This window comes from Micromys minutus (genome assembly GCF_963924665.1).
Source record: "Micromys minutus genome assembly, chromosome: 10".
NCBI classification, from domain to species: Eukaryota; Metazoa; Chordata; class Mammalia; order Rodentia; family Muridae; genus Micromys; species Micromys minutus.
In genome coordinates this window covers 35,315,955-35,338,876 of record NC_137979.1, presented here as the reverse complement: position 1 = coordinate 35,338,876, position 22,922 = coordinate 35,315,955, and the positions used below count along the sequence as shown (strand labels likewise).

Below are 22,922 nucleotides of genomic sequence, written 5' to 3'. Positions count from 1 at the left end.
TATTTTGTAGTTATGGACACAGCTGCATTGTTATTCTAAGTATAAGTAAGAATAAAATTATTTTTTATAAAAGATTAATTTATATGAGTACACTGTCACATTCTTCAGACACACCAGAAGAGGGCATCAGATCCCATTACAGATGGTTGTGAGCCACCATGTGGTTGCTGGGAATTGAACTCAGGACCTCTGGAATAGCAGTCAGTGCTCTTAATCGCTGAGCTATCTCACCAGCCCCAAGAATAAAATTTATAAAACAATATAAGTCATAATAGAAATTTTAAGTTTGATATGACATGGAACCTTACATTTCTGCTTTACTTTTTAAAATTGTTTTTAGCAGTTTTATAGATTATTTTATTTTAGGTGTATGAACATTTTGCCTGAATGTATGTATGTATATATATATATATATATACCTAGTGCCTATCTATGGAGGTCAGAAAAGGATGCTGGATTTCCTGGAACTGGAATTACAGGTGGTTGTAAGCTACCATGTTGGTGCTAGGAATTGAATTTAGGTGTTCTTAACCACTGAGCTGTCCTTTCAGCCTCTGCTTTTACATTTTTAAAAATTTTAGTTTTAAAAAATGGCAAATAAATCACATCTACTTTTACATTTTTGCTTATTATTTGCATCTCTTTATTGGGGTTTGTTTTAGTATGGGTTCCTATAACGCATATTCTTGCTTTCCCTTCATAAGTTTGTCTGGAGTTCTGATATAATACAAAAATGTTGACAAACAATTTTAATACTACAGTATGTCCTGTCAATTAGAAAAGGGTATATAGCCAGGTATGGTGGTGCATGTCTTTAATCCTGGTATTTGAAAGGCAGAGGTAAGTGAATCTTGACAAGGACAGCCAGGCCTACATAGTGAGACCCTGACTCAAAAAATAAAACAAACAAAAAAAAAAAAAAAATGAAGGGACTTATAGTAATGAATAGAAAATGCTTTCAAATTCAAAGATCGTTCAGCTGTTTTTCTCTCAGCTCTTTTGCTTAAAGTCAGAACCATCTCATGGTGCTGAAAGAAATTTAGGTCACATTCTTTGATCTCTTTGGATTGTGTATAAACATTTATCTATACACATATATATGTACCCAAAAGCAGATTTGTGTCCATTTTTAAATTGGGTTGTCTCTCTTTCTTTCTTTCTTTCTATTTTTTTTTTCTTTTTTTGGACTGTGAGACTAAATATAGGCCCTTTTATAAGAGGCATTGTTTGCAAACATTTTCTCCCATCCTTTAGATGGTTCTCATTCTCTCCATGGTGCTTTTTCAATCACAAAACTTAAAATTGGTGAAGTTCATTTATCTCTTGTGCTGTTTCTTTTTTGTTTAAGAAACTTGCTTTAACTAAGGTTACAAAGATCTACTTTTGTATTCCCTAAGCATTTTATAGTGTTATCTTTCATTCATTTAGTGTTAGGTCTAAGTACATTGTTACACATGTAGATGTGCAGTATCAGGACTCCTTTTGAAAAGACTATTCCTTCTTCATTGAATTTTTCTGGTAGGGTGGGTGAGATGGTTCAGCAGCTAAACTCACTTGAATCGTCCTGATACACTTAGTGACTATCACTTAACCAAAAGTGTATAGCGTATTGATTTTTTTAAAAAATCTTTTATCAGTATCACATTGTCTCCTCAACCCCATACAATCTTGGTAACGATAATTTTGTTGTATGTTTTATAATCAGAAGGAAAGCATCAATCTTTCAACTCTGTTCTTGTAGTGAAAGATGGTTTTGCCTATTCTGGATCCCTTGCATTTCCATAAGAATCTTAGGATCAGCTCACAGTTTCTAGGGGAAAAATGGTGTGTGTGTGTGGGGGGGCTACTGACTTAATAGAAATTATGTATATTGATCCAGAGGAAATTAGAAATACTCTTTAATGGTATTTTATAATTTTTAAGATATAACAAACCTATCGACCAAAAGCTCATGATGTTTATTGATTGAATACTTGTAAAAAATTTATTTTCTGAATTAAAAAAAAATTGTGTGTATGTACTTGTTTGTATGTACACATGTGTGCAGGTGCCTGCAGAAGTTAGAAGTGGGTGTTGGATCCCCTATAGCTGGGTGTTTGTGAACTACTGATGTGGGTTCTGAGAACTGAACTGTAGTCCTCTGCAAAAGCAACAAGTGAGCTTAACTGCTGAGTCATCTCTCCAGCCCCTGAAGGAATTTTTAAATCTATTTTTTTTTTTTACTGTAGGTTGAGTGTGTGTGTGTGTGTGTGTGTGTGTGTGTGTGTGTGTGTGTGTGTGAGAGAGAGAGAGAGAGAGAGAGAGAGAGAGAGAGAGTGAGAGAGAGAGAGAGAGAGTTTTCAGTAGTTGGTTTTTCTTCCACCATGATATTCCCAGAAAATGAATTCAGTTTGCAGTTTGTCACTCCTGGCAGCAAACCATCAGTTTTAACATTATTTTGTAGTTGGCAGTACTGCAAGGATTAATAGTGGCAAAATTATTTGCCTAAATTATTTTATGAGTAGATAGAAAACTTCTATTTCAACTCTGAACAGAAATTTCATATTTGAATAATTTTATTTTCAGAATAATACCTTAATTTCCTTCCTTTTCCTCTTTTTTTCTTTTTTCTTTTCTTTCTTTCTTTCTTTTTTTTTTTTTAATCTTTGATTCTTTTTCCTATGTAGCTACCTGGAACTTGCTCAGTAGCTTAGACTGTTTTTGAACTCACTCTGCCTGCTTCAGTCTCCCCAGTGCTAGGGATCATAGCTGTCAGCTACAGTAAATAACAGAGCTTTAAACAGCTAAATGTCACTTAGGCTTGTAGACATTAGGCCTTCTCACTTTAAGAAGTAGGATGTTGGATATTACGATACCTTAACTTCATCTTACAAAATAGTAGATCTGTTGTATATTCTGCAATCACACTTTACTTACTTTACTCTTAACTGTTTCCCATAGCCATAGCCTGCCCCCTATAGGTACTGAAAACAGATGACTAAACATCAACAAAGAGCCCGATGTAGTGATGTTCACCTTTGTCTTACTTACTACTGCTATGAAGAAACCCCATGACCTAAAGCAAGTTGAGGAAGAAAAGATTTCCACATTGTAGTTGATCACTGAAGTTAGCCAGGACAGGAACTCAAGCAGGGCAGCAACCCAGAGAAAAGAGCTGATGCAGAACTGATGATGGAAACTGCTTACTGGCTTACCATCATGGCTTGCTCAGCCTGCTTTCTTATAGAACCCAGGTCTACTAGCCCAGGGATGGTACCATCCACAATGGCTGGACCCTTCTCTATCAATCACTAATAAAGAAAGTGCCCTATTGTTTTGCCTGAAGCCCAAGATCTTATAGAGACATTTTCTCGGTTGAGATTCCTTCCTTTCAAATAACTCTAGCTTGTGTGAGATTGATATAAAAAGTAGCCAGTACAACCAACCTTTAATCCCAGCACTTAGAAGGCAGAGACAAGTACATCTCTGAAACTTTGATACTGACTACATAGTAAGTTATGGCCTACCTCCTTCCACCCTCCTCCTAAATTATGGGGCCAAAGAGATAGCTCAGTGATTAAGAGCACTGGCTGCCTTTTTAGGGAATCCAGGTTTGATTCCCAGCACCAATTCAAGGGTATTCAAGTATCTGTAACTCACCTCAGGGATCTCAGTGATGCCCTCTCCTTGGATCCCTGAGATGGGTACCTTTATGCACAGAATATATGCAGACAAAATACCCATTTAAAAAGTTTTGGTGAATTGAAGTACAGTTTCTTTTTTAGTTAGTATTAGTAGAGCTATGAAAAAAGTCATCTGGTTAAAATAATTAACAAAGTGTTAATAATAAATAAAATTGGCCATTACAAGTCATGGTTGCCCTTAAAGGAAGAGCATCCCCACTCCCCACAGGTTTTGAATTAGATGATTAGTAATACTAAGTTACTAGACTAAAGTTTAGGTGGTAGATGTTATATTTCTACTGTAAAATTTCCATATGACCCTTCATATTTTCTCTTTCTATGATGTGATATTCATCTTTCTGCTTATTTTAAGAGTGTTTGTCTTAATTTCTTTGGCCATTTTTCTGATAGACTCTTTAAAGTTCTTGTCTAATAACTATAGTATCTGTGTCATCAGTTAGTATCTGTTATTATCTCCTAATTGTATATAAATTTTCTTGGTTCTTTTATGTTGAGGAATTTTGAATTACAGTCTAGACATTTGGAATGTTTAAAGACTCTGGTTCTCGAAGATGTTACCATGTGTGATGACAGTGGACTCAGGCTGTAACTTCATACTTGTCATCATTGGTTTTTCTATAACGTCAGTTACATATCAAAGTCTGTGTATCCTTATTTGGATTTATCTCACAATGGCTAGTCTTAGACTCAATTTTAGTTCAACTGATTTGTCTTTTAGGGTTTAGTCAGACTCAGGAGTTAGAAAATAATCTTTTCCAGCGTCTTCAGAGAGATGGAGACTTCTCTAGCTTGATGTGTCACATACTTGAGTTTGTCTGTATTCAAGGAGGAGGAATAGGAGGAAAGAAGACAGAGAGGAAGTGAGGAAACAATGGAAATTGTATTCTCTTGGGACTGTAGCATCTGTGTTTAGAGAGTATGGTAACTAAATAATGTCTCCCAAAGATTTCTAGGTCCTAGTTCCTGGAACTTGCATCTAGCATGGAATTCTGAGTGATCTTTCATGTTTGAGAGTTTGAAGTTTACTTCTTACTCTGTGTGAAACTTTATTGTTTTTTTTTGTTTGTTTGTTTTTTTAAAGCACTACTAGTAGATTCTTGTAGCCATGTATTCTTGGTCATTTGCTTAAATGTTAGTTTGAGATATTCGTCACATTACTTTGAAAATTTATTGTATGGGTAAATTATTCTAATGCTAATACTGAAGATAATTATTTACTATCTCTGATGAGTAAAGCATTATAGATACCTTTTGTGATTGAATCAAATAAAACCCTTCTGTTAATAACTGTGTTATATATTGCCATAAAATTTATTAAGTCTTGATTTTCTTCTTTCTTATATTAATAGTTGAGTAATACAATTATTAGATCAGTACAAGATACTGAAGATTCTAGGTTAGGCTATGAGCTGGTGTGGACTTAAGAACTTGCCTGCTACTTTGGAAGGACAGGTCAAGATAATAAAGTTAGTGCCCTGTAGTTTGCTTAATACTTGTTTAAAGAGGGCAGTTTTGACGATATTTTGACTCTTGCTTATTATAAATTTTATATTTACGAAAATAAGAACACTGAGGGTGTAGCTTAGTAATTAGAGCAGCTTGCCTTACAGATATAACTTATGTTCTTCTCCCAACACTGAGAGAGAAGGTAGGGGAACAGCATGCTACAAGGTCAAGTATTTTTTTGTTCCAACAGCTTGTGAAAACTTAAGGAAGTAACCTAATTTACCTTCAGAACTGAGAGAATTATCAATGAGATGATGAAAATAGTGTGAACCTGTGGGGGTAGGGGTGGTGGTGGTGGTGGGGCTAGCTTTTAGTTGTTTGAAACAGGGCTTCAGACTCACTATATAGCAAGATGGGACCTTAAACTACTACTGATCCTCTGCCTTCTGAATGCTGGGATATAGATATCCATGCCAAAATTTCAGAAGTCTTTTTTATTTATGTACTTAAAAAAATATATGAGTACTCTGTATGTATGCCTGCATGTCAGAAGGGGTATCAGATTTCATTATAGATGATTGTGAGCCACCATGTGGTTGGTGGGCAATTGAACTCAGGACTCTGGAAGAGCAGCCAGTGTTCTTAACCATTGAGCCATCTCGTCAGCCCCCAGAAAAATTTTACTACTATTTTGTGTGTGTGTGTGTGTGTGTGTGTGTGTGTGTGTGTGTATGTAGGCTGTATGTACATATATTAAGTTCTATACAGCTGTTATCAGTCTATGTCGGAACTTCACAGTTTGATCATCTGTTTTCTGTTAAAGGTGTAATAACACAATGTAGTGTGTTTGCTGCCATCCAGTCATTGCTTTTCTCCTAACAAAGTTCCTTTACTTCCCGGTTCTCATTCTGTTAGTTTTGTTGGAATTCCCCATCAAAGTATGTTTGAGGATTCTTCTGTTTAGACATCCCAGAAAAAATCACTAACAACTTTATTTTACTGATACTTTGAAGGCTATCTATTTAAAAGGTTTTGCTTGTTGTTGCTTTAACATATTACTGACATAATTTCTACTACCAATTTTCATTGCATTTTCCCCTCTCCCATCCCATTTCTGAAGAGTAAGACTGTCTTTGTAATAATTCCTAGGAACAATATTAAGCTCTTACTAGCCCATGTATTTGAAGAACAGTAAGGTATTCATTTCATGTCCTTGAGCTATTTGCCATTAGTGACAGACAGTATTAGTTAATTTTCTTGTTGATGTGACCAAGTTTTTAATTTTGGTTTATAATTAGAGGAGACACTGGTCATTATGGTGCAATAAGTGTGAGGAGTTGCTTCCTTTATGTCTTGGGTCAGTGGGAGAGACATGAGTACTAGTGCTCAGTTTCCTTTCTTTTTAGTTAATACAGGTCTCTAACTTGTAGGATAACACAGACAAACCCAGAAGTATCTTCTAGCTGACAATATATTCATCAAATTAGCAATGAAGACTAACCATCACGCTGCACTTTTTAGATTTTATTGGCATATACTAATTATATAAAATAGATTTTGTTCTCTCATTTTTATACATGTATATAATGATTTTGATCACATTCCCTATTTTCCCTTTCCCCCTGCCATTCTCTCAGATCCCTTTCCTCTTCCTAGCTAGTCTTATTCTTTCATTTTTTTATCAAAAAATTTACTGTTTATTTATGTGTATGTGTGTGTGCTCTCCTTAGCATGTACACCTGTGTGAGCTTTAATTCATGTGGAGGCCAGAAAAGGGTGTCAGGTCTCCCAGAGCTAGAGTCCCATCCAATATAAATGGTGTGAACAGTACTTGAATCCTCTGTAAGAGCAGCAACGTCTCTTAACCTTACAAGCTTCCAATCTTAATGTTTTTTTGGTTTTGTGAGCTAGTGAGTTTAATTAGGGCTACCTACAAGAGCATTGGCAACTCAACAGTGGTTGTACCACTGAAGAAAAACCATTTATTGCATATTGATGTTCAGAGAGGGGTTGGGAAGAACCCATAAATCGCTTCTCATCTCTAATGATGTAATATTAACAGGCACAATTTTGTGTAACATCACAGTTACTGAGAGACTTTAAGGCTTTGTCATGATCAGAAGACGTGATATATATTCTGTCTCTTCCTCTGAATCATGTTCTTTCTGCTTCTTTGTCTGCAATGTTCCTTGAACTGTGGAGAGGGTGATGCCGATACCTGTTTATTATACCAGTCACTTGTTCTCTGGGTTACGTACTTTACAGTAATTGCCACTGCAACAAGAAGCTTCTATGATTAAAGCCAATTGTAGTGCTGATTTATGAATATAAATATAAATATTTAGAAGCCAGTTTGATAGGTATTTCGTTTAGCAAAACAGCAGTAGTAGCTTCTCCACTGGGGCGTATGGTCTTTTTAGCCATACACTTTTCATTAAATGTATGGTTTATAGTACCACCTTCTTAGGTCATCAGAGAGCATCATGCTAAAATAGCCAAGGTAGTTAGTTAGTTTTCTCTTCTAACATAATTACAGTTAAATCCAAAACTGACAAAAGCATAGTTAGCAAATGATACAGGAAGCTCAAACAAAAGCAGTTTACTTGAAAATGAGCTTTGGACTTGGTGTCATGGTGTAGGCTTGTAGCACTTGAGAGACAAGAGGGAAAGCAAATGATGATCTAGCTCATCTCTCTGACTCCTGAATCTTGGGATAACTGGCGTCTTCCCTCATTCCTGATTCAGGTTGATTATAGCATTCCTATACCTACCCTCAAATTAATTAGTTACAATACAGTGTCAGGAGCCATCTAGAAAAGGATAAAGGCATGCAAGTAAGTTTTCTAGAGATGGCCCACCACTTTGCATGGCTGTGATGGGTAAGCTCTGAATTGTAGGGCCTTCAGAGATTTTTATCCCAGAATTGCTTCTTGCTACTGATAAGCCTTTCCTGTCACTATTACATAGCCTAATGACTCCTGGGCACTAGCCCACCCTATTGGGAAGATTTTCTACAGATCAACGAAGATGTTCTCATGTTATTTAGACAAGTTGGTGATTCCAAAATTCCTAATAATGATTCTATAAAGTTCCTAAATTTATACAAGTAATTTTGAGCCCCCTATAGTATGACAGCTGTAATTAGAGCTCTGTAAACCTTCGTCTGTCATGATTACTTGCACTAGGATAAGAAAGCAGGCTTGGAACAATTTACAATCAGGGAAAACATTCTTTCTAGGTTAGCTATGAGATCACTGTCTGGTAACTGAAGGTCATAAACTGGGAATGGATAGTTTATTGTAGGTGCAAGGACAGAAAATAAAATATTGAGTGGTTTATATATACACAAAACTTCCAAACTAATGAGACACAAGGAAGATGATCTATCTCTTCGTAAAACAGTCCTCATTTATGACATAAGAATTATTGTTTTAAACTTTCAATAAATATATGGAGCTACTAAAAGATAACAAATATTTAGTCAGGTACTAGTTTTAATGGAAACATATGTAAACATTTCTGCTGTAACTCCTTATTGATTTATGACTTGAATTAGTGTCTTAAACTTGCTATGAACTTACAGAATGTAAAGCTGCTTGGAAAACTATGTAATCAATTATTCTGAGAAAGTATAAGAGCTGAGAATGACATTAATGGAAAGTGTTTCTTTCTCTTGGCAATAAAGGTTGAAACTTCTTCCCCTTCATTCAGAATGAGTGAGTTTTTCTTGCTGTGTGTGTGAGACTTTCTTTTCCTTTTTCTCTGGCTCACAAAAAATTAATGAAACTTTGAGCCTGTAGCTGATCATTTAGGGGTTCCCAAGTAAAAGAACAAAGAGCCTGAATAAGCTAATCCTTTTCTTTAATCCCCTGCTGCTTAACAGCAGGAGTTAATTATCAAAAGCCAGCAGCCTCTTACCTTAGAATAGCAATGAGTTAAAGGTAAATATTGCCAAAAATAAGCAACTTTTAGTTTTGGCCCTGCAAACTACCCATCTCTACCTTCCTCAGTACCTGGCGCTGGGCTGGTTTCCAACAATAGAGGTGAAAATGCCCACAAATATTTGTAGTGCTTTTAAACCATCGTACAATTACTATTGTTAGTCACTCAGTATTTTTGTCACACTATGATCCAAATAGAGTTTTGGGTTAGCCTGGGGAAGACTAATTACGAATGACTAAAAGTATGTTTTCTGTATTTTAGTCATTTTAATAAATGACTGATTAGTATGTTTGCTAGTTGGGAATGGTTTTTTTATTTCAAATACCTAGAAGGATTTGTGAATTACTTGGGTTAATGCTTACTTTTGCTCTTCAGTTACTCTTTTTTTCTTATTTTTTTTCTAGTTATAATTTTTTTCCTTACAACTTTTTTTAAAAAAAAATCAGAGATACATCTTCAGTTATTCTGAATTATCTAGGTAATTACATGAGTCTGTAGATTTGGACAGGATGAAACTGACATACAGTCACTTCTTTTTATAGGGGACTACTGAATTTCAAGAGGACAGGGAAATATACCATGCAAAGTGTTCTATTTCTAAAATTTGAAAACTTTAAGTAATTTTTTTCCAAAGCAAAGTACACACTTAACAACAATTGACATTTATAGCATGATGTTATTTAATAAATGTAGAAATAATTCTCCTGCCCCATTTTAAATTTTCCAAAATTATATTCATATAACCAGGGTTTATTTTTTCTGTTTGCGTAATTCTTTCTTGAAATATAACTATCAAGATTAGACACTGGAGAAATGGCTCAGTGGTTAAGAAGAATGTGTCTGCTCTTCCAGAAGGCCTGAGTTCACTTCCCAACATCCACGTCACACCTGCCTTTATCTCCAGCTTCAGGGGATCCAACTCTCGTTATGGCTTCTGTGGGCACCCCTATACACATGGCACACATACATAGACACATATACACATAGATAAGTCTTTTTTTTTTTATTGGATACTATGAAAATAGTTTTGAGTTTATTAAGTATAGGAGTATAGGTATAAATTTTTTGCAACCTACTTTTAATAAGGGTTCAAACCTCTCCTCTAGCCCACCACTCAGAAGAGGTAGTGGGGGAAAAGGTTATTAGGATCTGGGGGCAGTGGACCTGTTCAGCAACAGTTCTTTGACAGCAGTTCATTCCCGTAGCAAACACCAAATATGATTCTGCAGCTGCTGAATCCACTCCTCTAGGCAGGCAGACACCAGGCATGAACTGGCAACTATAGTATAGTGTCCAGGCTAGCCAGTTGCACTGAGGTAGGGCCAAGCTTCCCCCAACAGGATTCTCTTCCCAGGCGGATCACTCCACCTGTCCTGCTGCTTCTGTCCCAGGTGGATATTACCGCCCCAGTATTTTCTTTCCTCCACCACACGTCACAAACATTACTCCAAAACCCGGTAACGTTTCAAACAGGTTATATATTAACTTCTCAATCCACAAACCCTCTCTACACAGTAAGATGACATCCAATGGACAAAGATACAAAACTGCCCTTCTATAAGAGGTAAAAGACCTTTGGGGTGCCTGCACCACAAACAGCTACTCTGAATCTGTCAAAGGCCTGAGGATTTAAAAGAAAGACATGACCTGATTATTGTGTTACCAGAAATGTTTCTTTACTCCAACTCTTTCCAACTCCAACTGAATTCCAGCTATCCTGATATACACTTTCAAAGGCAGTATGCAAACTCCCTAGCTGCAGGGTAGAAGCGTCACCTCCTGCGGTGAGTCTATATCCTGAGGTAGCCAGAAACCTGGCAGGTGTGGAGCATAAGCTTATGATTGGGCCAATTAGTATTACAAAGGAAGGCACGTTGATTTTCCAAAGTCTAGGCATGCAAGGGGCAGTTCAGCTAACCCTTACCTGATGGGGTGGGATGGGCATGGCTCCCAACAAAGACCTATATAATCCATTAAAAATATTCATATCTACCTGTCGACAGTTATGGCCGCCAGGATCTAGGTCTGCTTTCTCTGGTTCTATCTTGATTTTTTTTTTTTTTCAATCTCTCCCCTTCTGTCTTCCTACCTTTTCGCTGCCTATTTCTCCACTGTCCAATCATGTATCACCTTAACATCAATCCACATATTTCTTTTCTTTTATTGAGTGTAGTCAGCCTACTTGGGTAGCAGTTTTCCTTCTAGTATCTTCTGTAGGTCTGGATCGGTAGATAAATACTGTTTAAATTTTGTTTTGTCATGGAATATTTTGTTTTCTTATGGCGATTGATGTGGTCTCTTAGTGTCTGCAAGACATCTGCCAAGGCCCTTCTTTCTGGCTTTTTGAGTCTTTGTTGAGAAGTCCGGTGCAATTCTGATAGGTCTGCTTTTATATGTTACTTGTCTTTTTTCCCTTGCAGTTTTTAATATTATTTCTTTGTTCTATACACATAGTGTTTTGATTATTGTGTGGTGGTAGGATTTTCTTTTCTGATCTAATCTGTTTGGTGTTTTGTAAGCTTCTTGTATGTATATAGGCATTTCTTTTTTTAAGGCTTGGGAAATTTTCTTCTATGATTTTGTTGAAAATACTTTCTGGGTCTTGTACTTGAGAATCTTCTTCTCTTCCTATTATGATCTTTTCATGGTGTCCTAGATTTCTTTGATGTTTTATGCCATAAACTTTTTAGATTTAGCATTTTCTTTGACTGGTGTAATGATTTTTTTAATCAGAACTAGTATGTCTGAGATTCTCTCTTCCATCTACTGTATTCTGTTGGTGATGCTTGCACCTGTAGTTACTGTTGGCTTCCCTAGGTTGTCCATGTCCAGGATTCCCTCAGTTTATATTTTCTTTATTGCTTCAGTTCTTAGGCAGCTTTATTCATTTATTTCACCTGTTGATTGTATTTTCCTGTATTTCTTATTTTAGAAGATTTGTTTCATGTATATGAGTGCTCTTTTCAAATATACATCTGCATGCTAGAAAAGGGCATCAGATCACATTATAGATGGCTGTGAGCCACCATGCAGTTGCTAGGGATTGAAGTCAGAACCTGTGGAAGAGCAGACTGTGCTCTTAACCACTGAGCCATCTCCCTTCTTGTGTTTCTATACAAAATCTATTCATTTCCATTTGGTTTTGGATCTGTGCAGGCCATAAGCTCAGTCTTTCAGTTTATATGCACATATGTTTGTGGGAGGGGAGGGGAGGGGAAGGGAGGGGAGGGGAGGGGGTTTTATGGGTCCCCTTTGGCCAAATACCACAGTCTTCGAGTTTATACGTACATCAATTTTATTTTCTCGCAAGATACTGTTTTCTTCTTATCATCCATCTTCTCTGTCTATTACAATTTTTCCAGCTTCCTTTTTTACAGCCTTCTCTGAGCCCTAAAAGGAGTTGATAATAGCATTCATTTAGACTGAGTGTTACAAGATCTCTCAATCTCTGTACATTGTCCAGTTGTGGGTTTCTGTATTAGTTCCTGTCTACTGCAGCAGGAAGCTTCTCTGATAATGGCTCAGTGAGACAGTGATCCTGTGTGTATAGCAGAATGTCATTAAGTGTCATTGTTGTGTACCTTTAGTACAGAAATAGTATTTGGTTTTCCCCTGAGTCCATGGCCTATCTAGTTTCAGATTACTGTCACCTGAGCAGTGTCAGGCATTATTTCCATCTATAGTGGCCCTTAGATCTAATCAGATAGTGGCTGGTTACTCCCAAAATGTTTTCGCCAGTAGTACACCAATCATCACCCTTGTACATGGAGGATTTGTTGTACAGTTGGTATTAGCTTTCTGCTCTGGAGAACTCTTGTCAGTAGGGGTAAAGATTCTAGTTAGGTACTATCTCAGCTTCTTCATGTTCAATGAAATATGTAAATGTCGTCTTCAGTAATAGGGCCTTACCATCACTTTGTGGAGAATAACCTCCACAAACTTAAGCAATAGCCTAAGTTGTTTTGGGAGTTTTCTATGGGTACCATTTGACCAACAGCTCAATCAGAGGTAACCCATTTTGAGTACTTAGTGGTGAGAAATGTCTGGGGCTTTGTCACCCTGTTATTTTCTGGCTCCATTTAGATTTTTTAAATAAATGTTTTCTCATAATTTAATTCATTTTGTACTTTCTATGATTCTTAGAGCATATGCAAGTTATTTCTTTGTGAAGTATTAGTCTTTCAGGCCATAACAACAACCACCACCACCCAGAAAAGAGAGCAACCTCTTTGTATTACTGCTCTTGTCAATAAAACTCTCAGCTTTCCTGAAAAGCAAAGCATTAACCAGTCAAGACTCTGGTTTTTATGTTAAACTGCAATATTTATGAGTCTATAGTCACAATTTCTTTTCTTAATTTGAAGGCAATATTATAAAATTCTTTGGAATTTGAAGTTAATTTCACAAGAGCCTATTGTTTCTTTCCTAATTAAACTATGATGCTTTTATTTTTTTTTTATGAGTTCATAGTTAAGACATGATTTTTGATAAGGTTTTCCTTCATTAAAATGTACAAGGACAAGATAGATGGTAAGAAAGCTTAATGTACAAACACAAGGACCAGAGTTCAAGGTTCAGTGCCCATGTTTCTTTAACTAATTAATTAACTTTGGGGGAAAAAGGTAGACATGGCATTATATGAGCCTGTAACTCTAGTAGTGCTTTGGGGTAGGAGAGAAGGCGATTTCTGGTCATCAACCTAGAGTCAGGTTCAGTGAGAGACCCTTCCCCAGGAAAAAAAGGGCAGCAGAACATGCCACCTAATGTCTCCCTCTAATCTTTGCATACATTTACACATACTTAAATCAAGCACAAAAAAAATCAAAATTATGAAAGTTTTAAAATCTTAATTTTTACCTTTCTTTCCTTCCTTTTCTCTCTCTCTCTCTCTCTCTTTCTCTCTCTCTCTCTCTCTCTCTCTCTCTCTCTCTCTCTTCTCTCTTTCTTTCTCTCTCTGTCTCTCTCTGTCTCTCTCTGTCTGTCTGTCTCTCTCCCTCTCTCCCTCTCTCTCTCTCTCTCTCTCTCTCTCTCTCTCTCTCTCTCTTTCTGTTTCTCTTGTATCCCTTGCTGTCCTGGAACTCACTCCATAGATGAGTCTGGTCTCAAACTCAGTGATTGGCCTACCTCTGCTGCCTGAGTGCTGGGACTAAGGGTGTATGAAACCACTGCCCAACTGATATTTTACTATTCTTACTAGTACTCGTGTGTGTTTCTAAGGCAAGGTCTCTCTACATAGATCTAGCTGGCCAAAAACTCAGTCTATGACCAGATCAACCTTAAAACTCACGGAGATCCTCTGAATTATCAAGTACAACAAAACTTTAAAAATGAATAATTTTTTAGCATTCTTAATGTATAATTCTACCATATTTCCATAATTTTTAAAGAAATCCTTAAGCTTTGATTTGTCTGTCTCATGAGGCAGGTTGCCAATGAAGGATTTGTTATAGTTCTCCAGGATCCATTATCACCTTTCTCACCAACCTTATGGATTGGTCTGTTCCCCTAGGAGATGACGATTTATTTATTGCTCTTGCACTTTTTTGATGTCACTGAGGCCTCTGCAGTAGAATCTGAGTTTCAGGCTTAGATTCTTTACTGCTCTAAAAAGCATGAGGTGGGTTCCCATTCCCAGTCACCAGAACACTACGACTGGAAAGAAGGCTCTTAATGATCACAGAGGCCCAAGATGTTCTCAAGTCTTCATGTACTTCCTGGGCTATCTTTCTTAGCGCTAGAGAGTAGCTGGTAAAGAATGTATTTTTTCTAATGATCTCTCTCTCTCTCTTTCTCTCTCTCTCTCTTTGTGTTGGGGGGTTGTTTTTGTTTTTGAGATAGGGTTTCTCTGTGTAACCCTGGATGTCCTGGTACTCTCTCTATAGAACAGGCTGACCTTGAATTCAAAGACCCCCTGCCTCTGTCATCCAAGTACTGGGATTAAAGGCTTGTGCCACCACCACCCTGTTGACTGTTAAGTTTTTCTTTTATTATTTCTTTTATTTTTTTTTGAGATTATAATATAATCACATAAATTTTCCATTTCCTTTCCTCCCTCCAAATCCTGTCTATGAACTTCTCTGTATCCATAGACTAGACCTGTTGGCTTCCTATTTTAATCTAACCCCTTATGGATACAAAGAGTTTTCATTACATCTTTGCATTTTGTCACAAATTCTCACCCATTCAGCAGAGGACTGGGCTTCTTCTTGACCATTGTTCTGGTTAATTCAACCTGAGTGATGGAGAAATAAGCTTTGCATATGAAGAAGGATGGCAGGAATCCCTCATACAACTCTGCCAAATATCTAATATAGATTAGATATTTCCTGACAAATCATTTCTTCATTAAGACTGATTTATTTCTTTACCTCCAGTAAAATGATCCAATTCAAGCCAGATCATATTACATTAAAGGCAGGTTTATTGGGAAACTGCTTTTGGGCTGGTGAGTTTATTGGTCCCAAGGATTGAGTTGGAGTTGAGGGAGAAAGAAAGAGAGAAAAGGCGTGTTCACAAAGAGAGGGAGGGAGGGAGGGAAGGAGAGAGAGAGAGCGCGAGCATGCGAGAGAGCAAGCGAGAGCGAGCAAGCATGAGCACAAAAGCGCAAAATGTCTGGATTATATAGGGAAGAACCTCTGAGAAAAGGGCAGCCCAGCCCCTGGGCTAGAAAATTCAGGGTTGGGGACAGGGTATGCCATGTAGGGACTGAGGGATGTTGAGAGAACCTGGAGTCCAGGTCTACTTTGGTTTTTAAAATATGCACTTCAGTCCCTTGTCCCCAAAACACTGCTGTGAGAAATAGAATTTAATAAATTAATATTTGCAAAAGATTGTCTAGAAAAAGGCTTTGTAGATAAAAATGAACTGATCGGTCCCATGTCCACATTCTTTTGAAAATTATATAAAGTTTTGAAAACATTAACTTGGTGCCATTGACTAATTTTCCTTCAATATTAGGGATTGAGCCTTGCACATGCCAGTTCGGTACTTTATCAATTAAGATATGTATATCTATCCAGAACCTGTTGACTTTTAGTTAGGTGCTTTAAAAGATATTTTAAAGTATACTCAGAAAACAATATTTTCTGAAGCTAAAGTCATGAATTTATATCCCAAATAGCTGAGATTATAGGTCTGCAACACCATGCCATATCTTGCTCCTTTCATTTTGATTTGAGACAGTCTCACTTTATGACTCCGGCTGGCCTGGAACTCATTATGTAGAGCAGACTAGCTTTGAAACTCGAATGATATATTTGCCTTGGGCTATTGAGCATTTGTCTTATAGACATGGCAATACTATACTTGGCTCTTATTCATGTATGACCTTACCATGGCACACATGTGGATATCAAGAAAACTTAAAGGAGTTGTTTCTCTCCTTTTGCTTTGTGGGTTTCAGGCATTAAACTCAGGTTGTCAGGCTTAGTGGTGAGCTCCCTAGCCCACTGAATTGTCTCACTGGCCCATAAATAATTTTTGACTATATAAGTTTTAATAATGAATGAGTAATGAAATAATTCTAAGTAATTTATAGTCATTGTTGATACTGTCCTTTTTGTGTCTATAGCTTTTATTCTGTTATATATATTGTAATAAATTTCTGTTTTAAATGTTTTTTGTGGTTTATTATTCTGAACATTTGGGAATGTCTTTCTTTGTAATCAAAATAATGTATGTGTAAGTTTGGCCAAAATTACAGGGCACTCTGTAGTTGTTCAAAGTCTTTATCAAACTATTGAAGGAAGTTTTGTTTGTTTTTTTTTTTTTTTTTTTTTTTTCTCGTTTGAACCTTGATAAGGATCCAAACTAGTCAGATGTGTCATCCTGTAAAGTGTATATAGCAAAGGTGGGTATATCAGCTGAGTGTTGTAATGTACAACAGAAGAGAGAGAATTGTTAATGGCATTTTAATAAATGTTTGTTGCAGTTTTTTTTTTAACTCAGCTAGCTCTCAGATAATGGAGACTAGACTATTATATTTATTTATCAAGTTCTAAGGGCACAACAACTGAACAGAGTTACTGTTTTAATTTATGCTAATCTGGCTACCTCCCAGCCAAAATTCCTAAAATATTTGCATTTTATGGAGTTCTCTACTTGAGCCTTTGTCTGCTGCCACCCTCTCCACCTCTACCTCCCTTCCCTGCAGGGAGGAAGTCCTGTGTTGTTCTTTCTCCAGCTAAGTTATTAGCTGATCAGCCTCTTTATTGACCAGTCAGACAAGAATTGGGGAGTAATGTTTACACAACATTGAGAGAAGAGATTCTCAGAATAAGGGTTGCAACCAGATATGGGGGCACAGGATCAACATTTGAATAACTGTACAGGGTATAAGAACATGTCTACAGAAAATTATTATTTCACTAAAATTAGAGTATTTTCTGGAGGTGGAGACATGGTTAGTTTAGTTAAGGATGATGACACTTCATATTCTTGGTAACTGAGCCATCTCTAAGGTTGGCTTTCTCTCATTGTTTCTTCAGGTGATTTACTGTTCTTTTGGTGGAACATCCAAAGGGCTGCATTTCAATAACTTAATAGTTGGACTCGTCCTCCTTACAAGAGGCAAAGATGAAGAGAAAACAAAATGTAAGTTCTTTTTTTATCTCAAGTGATAATAGTATCACATGTGTAGAAAAATCAACCTCAAAATCTGGAAATTCTTATGGCTATTTCTCCAAAGATACAAAGAAACCAGTAAGCATTTGACAATGTGGCTAGTCACCAAAGTGAACTAAAACTATTATGATATCACATATTTTAAATTAAATGTAATAACTGTACTGACAAGTATTTATAAAAAATTCTAGTCCTTGATCTTCGCTGTTAAGAGTATAAAATGACACTGCAACCACATTTAGGATTTTGTTGTTGCTTTCTCCACTTATTTTTCCATTCTGGGAATTAAACTCAGGGCCTGTCTGTCTAGATGGATAAATGTCAGTTTTTGCACACTAAAACCTTACTGTACAAGGAAAGGAAGTAAAGTCCTGATCCATGTTTAAATATAAATAAGCCTTAAAAAATATTTTACTTGGGAGGCTGGAGAGATGACTTAGTGGTTAAGAGCACTGACTGCTCTTCCAGAGGTCCTGAGTTCAATTCCCAGCAACCACATGGTGGCTCACAACCATCTGTAATGGGGTCTGATGCCCTCTTCTGGTGTGTCTGAAGACAGCTACAGTGTACTCATACATAAAATAAGTAATTCTTTTTTAAAAAGTATTTTACTTGAGGGGCTAGTTCAGCAGTTAAGAGCATGTATATGCAGCTCTTCCAGAGGACCTGAGTTTAATTTCCAGCACCTGTGTCATGAGTCCAGCAACTGCCTATAACTGTAGCTGTGGAGTATCTAACATCCTCTTCTGGCCTCTGTAGGTGCTAGCCTTCCCATATACATATGTACACATAAAGTAAATATTTTAAAAACATATGTGTGGTATTTAGAGTAGCATTATAATTATAGTTATGTGATGTTTCTAGAATAGGCAAACCAATAGAGGCAGAATGTAGTAGATGAGATTGTCAAGATACTTGTGGACGAGTGGTATGAGAGTTTTGGTTTGTGTTTTTGTTTTCTCCTTTCTGTGGTATGGAGACTGACATGCTATGAAAGTGCTCTGCCACTTAGCTGTATTGTTAATAGGGATGAAATTTCTTTATAGTTGATGAAAATGTTCTGAAATTAGTGGTAATTGTTGTACAGCCTTGTACATATACTAAAAATTACTAAAGTGTACTAAGATCTATGTTTTTAAAAGATTAACTTTTCAGAATGTGACCTATATTACTGTCTTAGTCAGGGTTTCTATTCCTGCACAGAAAGAATATCATGACCAAGAAGCAAGTTGGGGAGGGAAGGGTTTATTCAGCTTACAGTTTCCACATTGCTGTTCATCACCAAAGGAAGTCAGGACTGGAACCCAAGCAGGTCAGGAAGCAGGAGCTGATACAGAGGCCATGGAGGGATGTCATTTACTGGCTTGCTACTCTTGGCTTGCTCAGCTTGCTTTCTTATAGAACCCAGGACTACCAGCCCAGGGATGGCACCACCCAAAATGGGGGGGCCCTACCCCCTTGATCACTAGTTGAGAAAATGCTGGATCTCATGGAGGCCTTTCCTCAACTGAGGCTCCTTTCTCTGTGATTAACTCCAGCTTGTGTCAAGTTGACACAAAACCAGCCAGTACAATTACTAGGGCTGTTAACTTAAAATAAATAAATAAATAAATAAATAATCAATCAATCAGGCTGGATATGGTGGTTCATGTCTTTAATCGGAACAGTGGGAGGCAGAGACAGATGAATATGAGTGTGAAGCCAGCCCGGTCTATATCGTGAGTTCTAAGACAGCCAGGACTACATAGTGAGGCCTTGCCTCAGAAAACTTAAGACAAAACATCACCACCTTCCAAAAAACACCTGGGAGAGAAAAGAAGGAAAAGAAAAAAATTGAAGACTTAAACTTAGTAGTTTGTTTTTTCCTTACTTTATAAAACCCAAAATTAATTTAATTTTGTAAATTAGCTGTGGTCAGAAAGTGTAGGTCCTCCATTCTGTAAATTTCATTATGTAGCCTAGGTAGGCCTGGAATACTCATGTATCAGCCTTCTATCTTTCCAGGCTAATGAGGATTTAAAATATAGAATGCTAACCACATAAGGTGGCACATTCTGTTATTCCAGCACTGAGGAAGCAGATGCAGAATAGCTTAGCAGAGGCCATACTGGGCTATATAGTGAGACCCAATTTAACACAACAACAACACACAAAACTCAATAAAAATACAACAAATAGTGTTGGGAATGTGGCTCAGTGAAGAGTCCTTGGCATGTACAAAGTTGGTTTTTATTTTCAACAGCAGAAGGGAGAGGTCTAATATGCCTAAATTATACATAACTACTATATCATTTTATGTATTTAGGTACATTTTGGAATGTTTAAAGGGTCTTAGAACCAAGCCCAGTGATCCAAGGAGACTGGAACTTCAGTTCACCTCTCTCTGGGACAGTGTTGAAGCCCTAACAATACTTTAGTAATACATGAGATGTATATTTTCACCCAGCTTATTATTTTGTAAAATTCTGACATCTTGATGTTTCAAAAAGGAAACAGTTTGCTGTTTGGTAGCACAACGCTTGGGAGATGGTGGCAAGAGGGTTAGTAGTGCTTCAGGGTTGTTGTCATATATTAAGTTGGAGGCCGTATGACACCCTGTCTTTAAAAACAAAACAACAAAAAGAAAAATGTGATGAATTATCCTTAATTCTGCAAAATCCCCGAATTTCTGCCCTTCTCAGGGATTAGTGCTCTCAGAGACTTAATGACCTCTTGTATCTTTTGCACATTTTTATATATTTGTCTTTTATTTCTGTAAGCATATATGTAACAGTTCAGCAGGTTTTCAACTTTTAAAATGGCTTATAGTTATTTTGAAATTTTGTTTTTTTCTCCTTTTCTCCCCCTGAATATCATATTTCTTTAAGGGTACTCACCTTTAAGAATATACTGTGTTTAACTGCTGTATGGTATTTCATTATATGTATTTATACATCTTTTATTTTTGAGACAGGGTTTCTCGAAAACCCTGTAGCCCTGGTTGTCCTTGAACTTCCTCTGTAGACCAGGCTGGCCTTGAACTCAGTTTGTTTATCTTAATATTTATCTTCTTTCTAATTTTTACTCTTACAAATAGTACTTAAGTAAACATCTTGTGTTTTGTGCACAAGTGTTAGCATCTCTAAATGTTAAGATGGGATTGTGTAGAAGTAGAATTTCTGACACACATCTTTTTCTAGATTTTGACAAATATAGACTTGTTACATTCATTTATATACTAATCATGTTTTGTAAGAGATTTTGGCCAGGGGCTGATGGTGCATGTCTTTTATCCCAGCACTCAGGAGGCAGAGGCAGGAGGATCTTTTGAGATCAAGTCCAGAAATCAGCCTGGTCTATAGAGCTAGTTCCAGGACAGCCAAGGCTACACAGAGAAATCTTGTTTTGAAAAAAACTAAAAATGGTGGTGGTAGGGAGGGGAAAGAGGGGGGGGGAGGGAGGGAGGGAGGGAGGGAGAGAGGGAGAGAGGGAGAGGAGGAGAGGAGAGAATAAATTAAACAGACAGGCATAGTGCACACACTTATAATCACAGCTCTCAGGACTGAGGCATGAGTACTGAGTATTGTGAATTCTAAAACTAGCCTGGGTTACGAAGTAGTAGCCCAGCCAAGACTGTAGAGCAAGACCATCTCATGAGGAGGAGGAGGACACCAATGAAGATGACGACAGTTGACAGTGTGCTTATTGAAGTATGGTGAACTATGCCTTTCTCTTCTCTTTTTACTTGGACTGAACTGAACTTTATGTAAAGATTAATTTTTCTTTCTTAGATATTTTTAGTCTTTTTTCAAGTGAATCTGGAAGCTATGTTGTACGAGAAGAAATGGAAAGAATGCTCCATGTGGTGGATGGTAAAGTCCCAGAGACACTCAGGAAGTGTTTCTCGGAGGTACATTTAAAGATTTATATTTCAAAAAAAAAGAAAAAATTATATTTCATTTTTTTGTGTTAATGAAGTAACACTTTGTGGTAAATGTGGTTATAGTGGATACTTATATACAAAGAGTTCTTGGTATTATTTTTATTTGTTTAATGTTTCAGGTCTTTATGTGATGCTATCAATAAGGAATATTTATATTATCTAATAGCCCTACAGGAAAATAAACTAGAATAACAAAATTTAGGAGGAGTCAATTGAATATTGCTTTTTAAAATAATTAGGAAGACCTGTCAGATAAAGTGAAAATCAAGAGTTCATGATTCTTATTAGTCCTATGTTTTTGAATTAGAAAGTTCTTGATTCTGGGACCAAAGAGATGGCTCAGTGGATTAGAGTGCATGTTACTCTTCCAGAGGATCCTAGTTTGATTCCTAGCACACAATTGAAGTGGTTCACAACTTTATAGCTGCAATGAAACTGGCAAATGTAATCTCTGGGGCACCTGCCCGCATATGCACATACTCATACATGTTCACAATTTAATAATAATAAAACTTAATAAAAAAGAAAATCCTCAGTTCTACTATAAAGGCTATTAATTGTTTATACTTAACAGTTATACTCTCCCACACAGGTACACAGACACCATTGCACACTCAGGCTCCTGCAGCGATTACAGGCATTATACCACATTAGATCTATTTAGTGTTTCCATGTGTTAGGTACTAAAGGAGCGAATTCCTATATTTTTGGTTCTGTTAAACTTACTTAACTTAATGGTATTTTAGCATAAATTAGGCTATACATTGTTTCTTTCTTGTAACAAAAAGTTAATGGTCAGGAAAAAAGTCTTTGCAAATCAAAGAAATGGATTTTACACAAAGATAGGAGATGCATTAATATTCTGTTCTTTTTTTCAGATAAAAAATATAGTTTTACATCTAATGAGGCTTATTTAGTTATTTCTGTTTTGCTGATAGGAACTAGAAGTGTTTGACTACCTGTTCCTTAAAATTATTGGTAGTAGCATATGTATTAGGTAATGATTAGTGCTATAGGGAAATTACACGGAATGACAGGTAGGTGCTGAGTCATCTCTCAAGCACCCCTATAGTGACAATATTGGAGTTTTGATTTCTTTGAAAAACACAAAAATATTATGGGAATGTATTTTCGTTTTATCTCAGGTGTGGTGATGTGTGGCTGTTTTAGACTGTCCACAGCAGCTGACTATGATTTGTTTCACACTCTAGTAGAGGTGTAGTTTGCTGGCTGTAGATGGTTTCTGTGGTTGTGTGATGTTTGAAATTCTGGGGACTTTTCAGAGGGTATGTAAATGCTAGGCCCCA

At 36.8% G+C, this 22,922-nt stretch overlaps 1 protein-coding gene across 3 annotated transcripts in view; it reads left to right on the top strand.

The window, feature by feature from the left end:
• USP32 (ubiquitin specific peptidase 32) overlaps positions 1 to 22,922 on the top strand; it is a 127,314-nt gene that overhangs the window by 26,510 nt on the left and 77,882 nt on the right. For all 3 annotated transcript variants that reach the window (XM_080922202.1, XM_080922201.1, XM_080922200.1), the window contains exons 3-4: positions 17,558 to 17,663; positions 21,464 to 21,582. In XM_080922202.1, the coding sequence (XP_080778328.1) occupies positions 17,558 to 17,663; positions 21,464 to 21,582 (225 nt within the window). The remainder of the gene's footprint in view (positions 1 to 17,557; positions 17,664 to 21,463; positions 21,583 to 22,922) is intronic.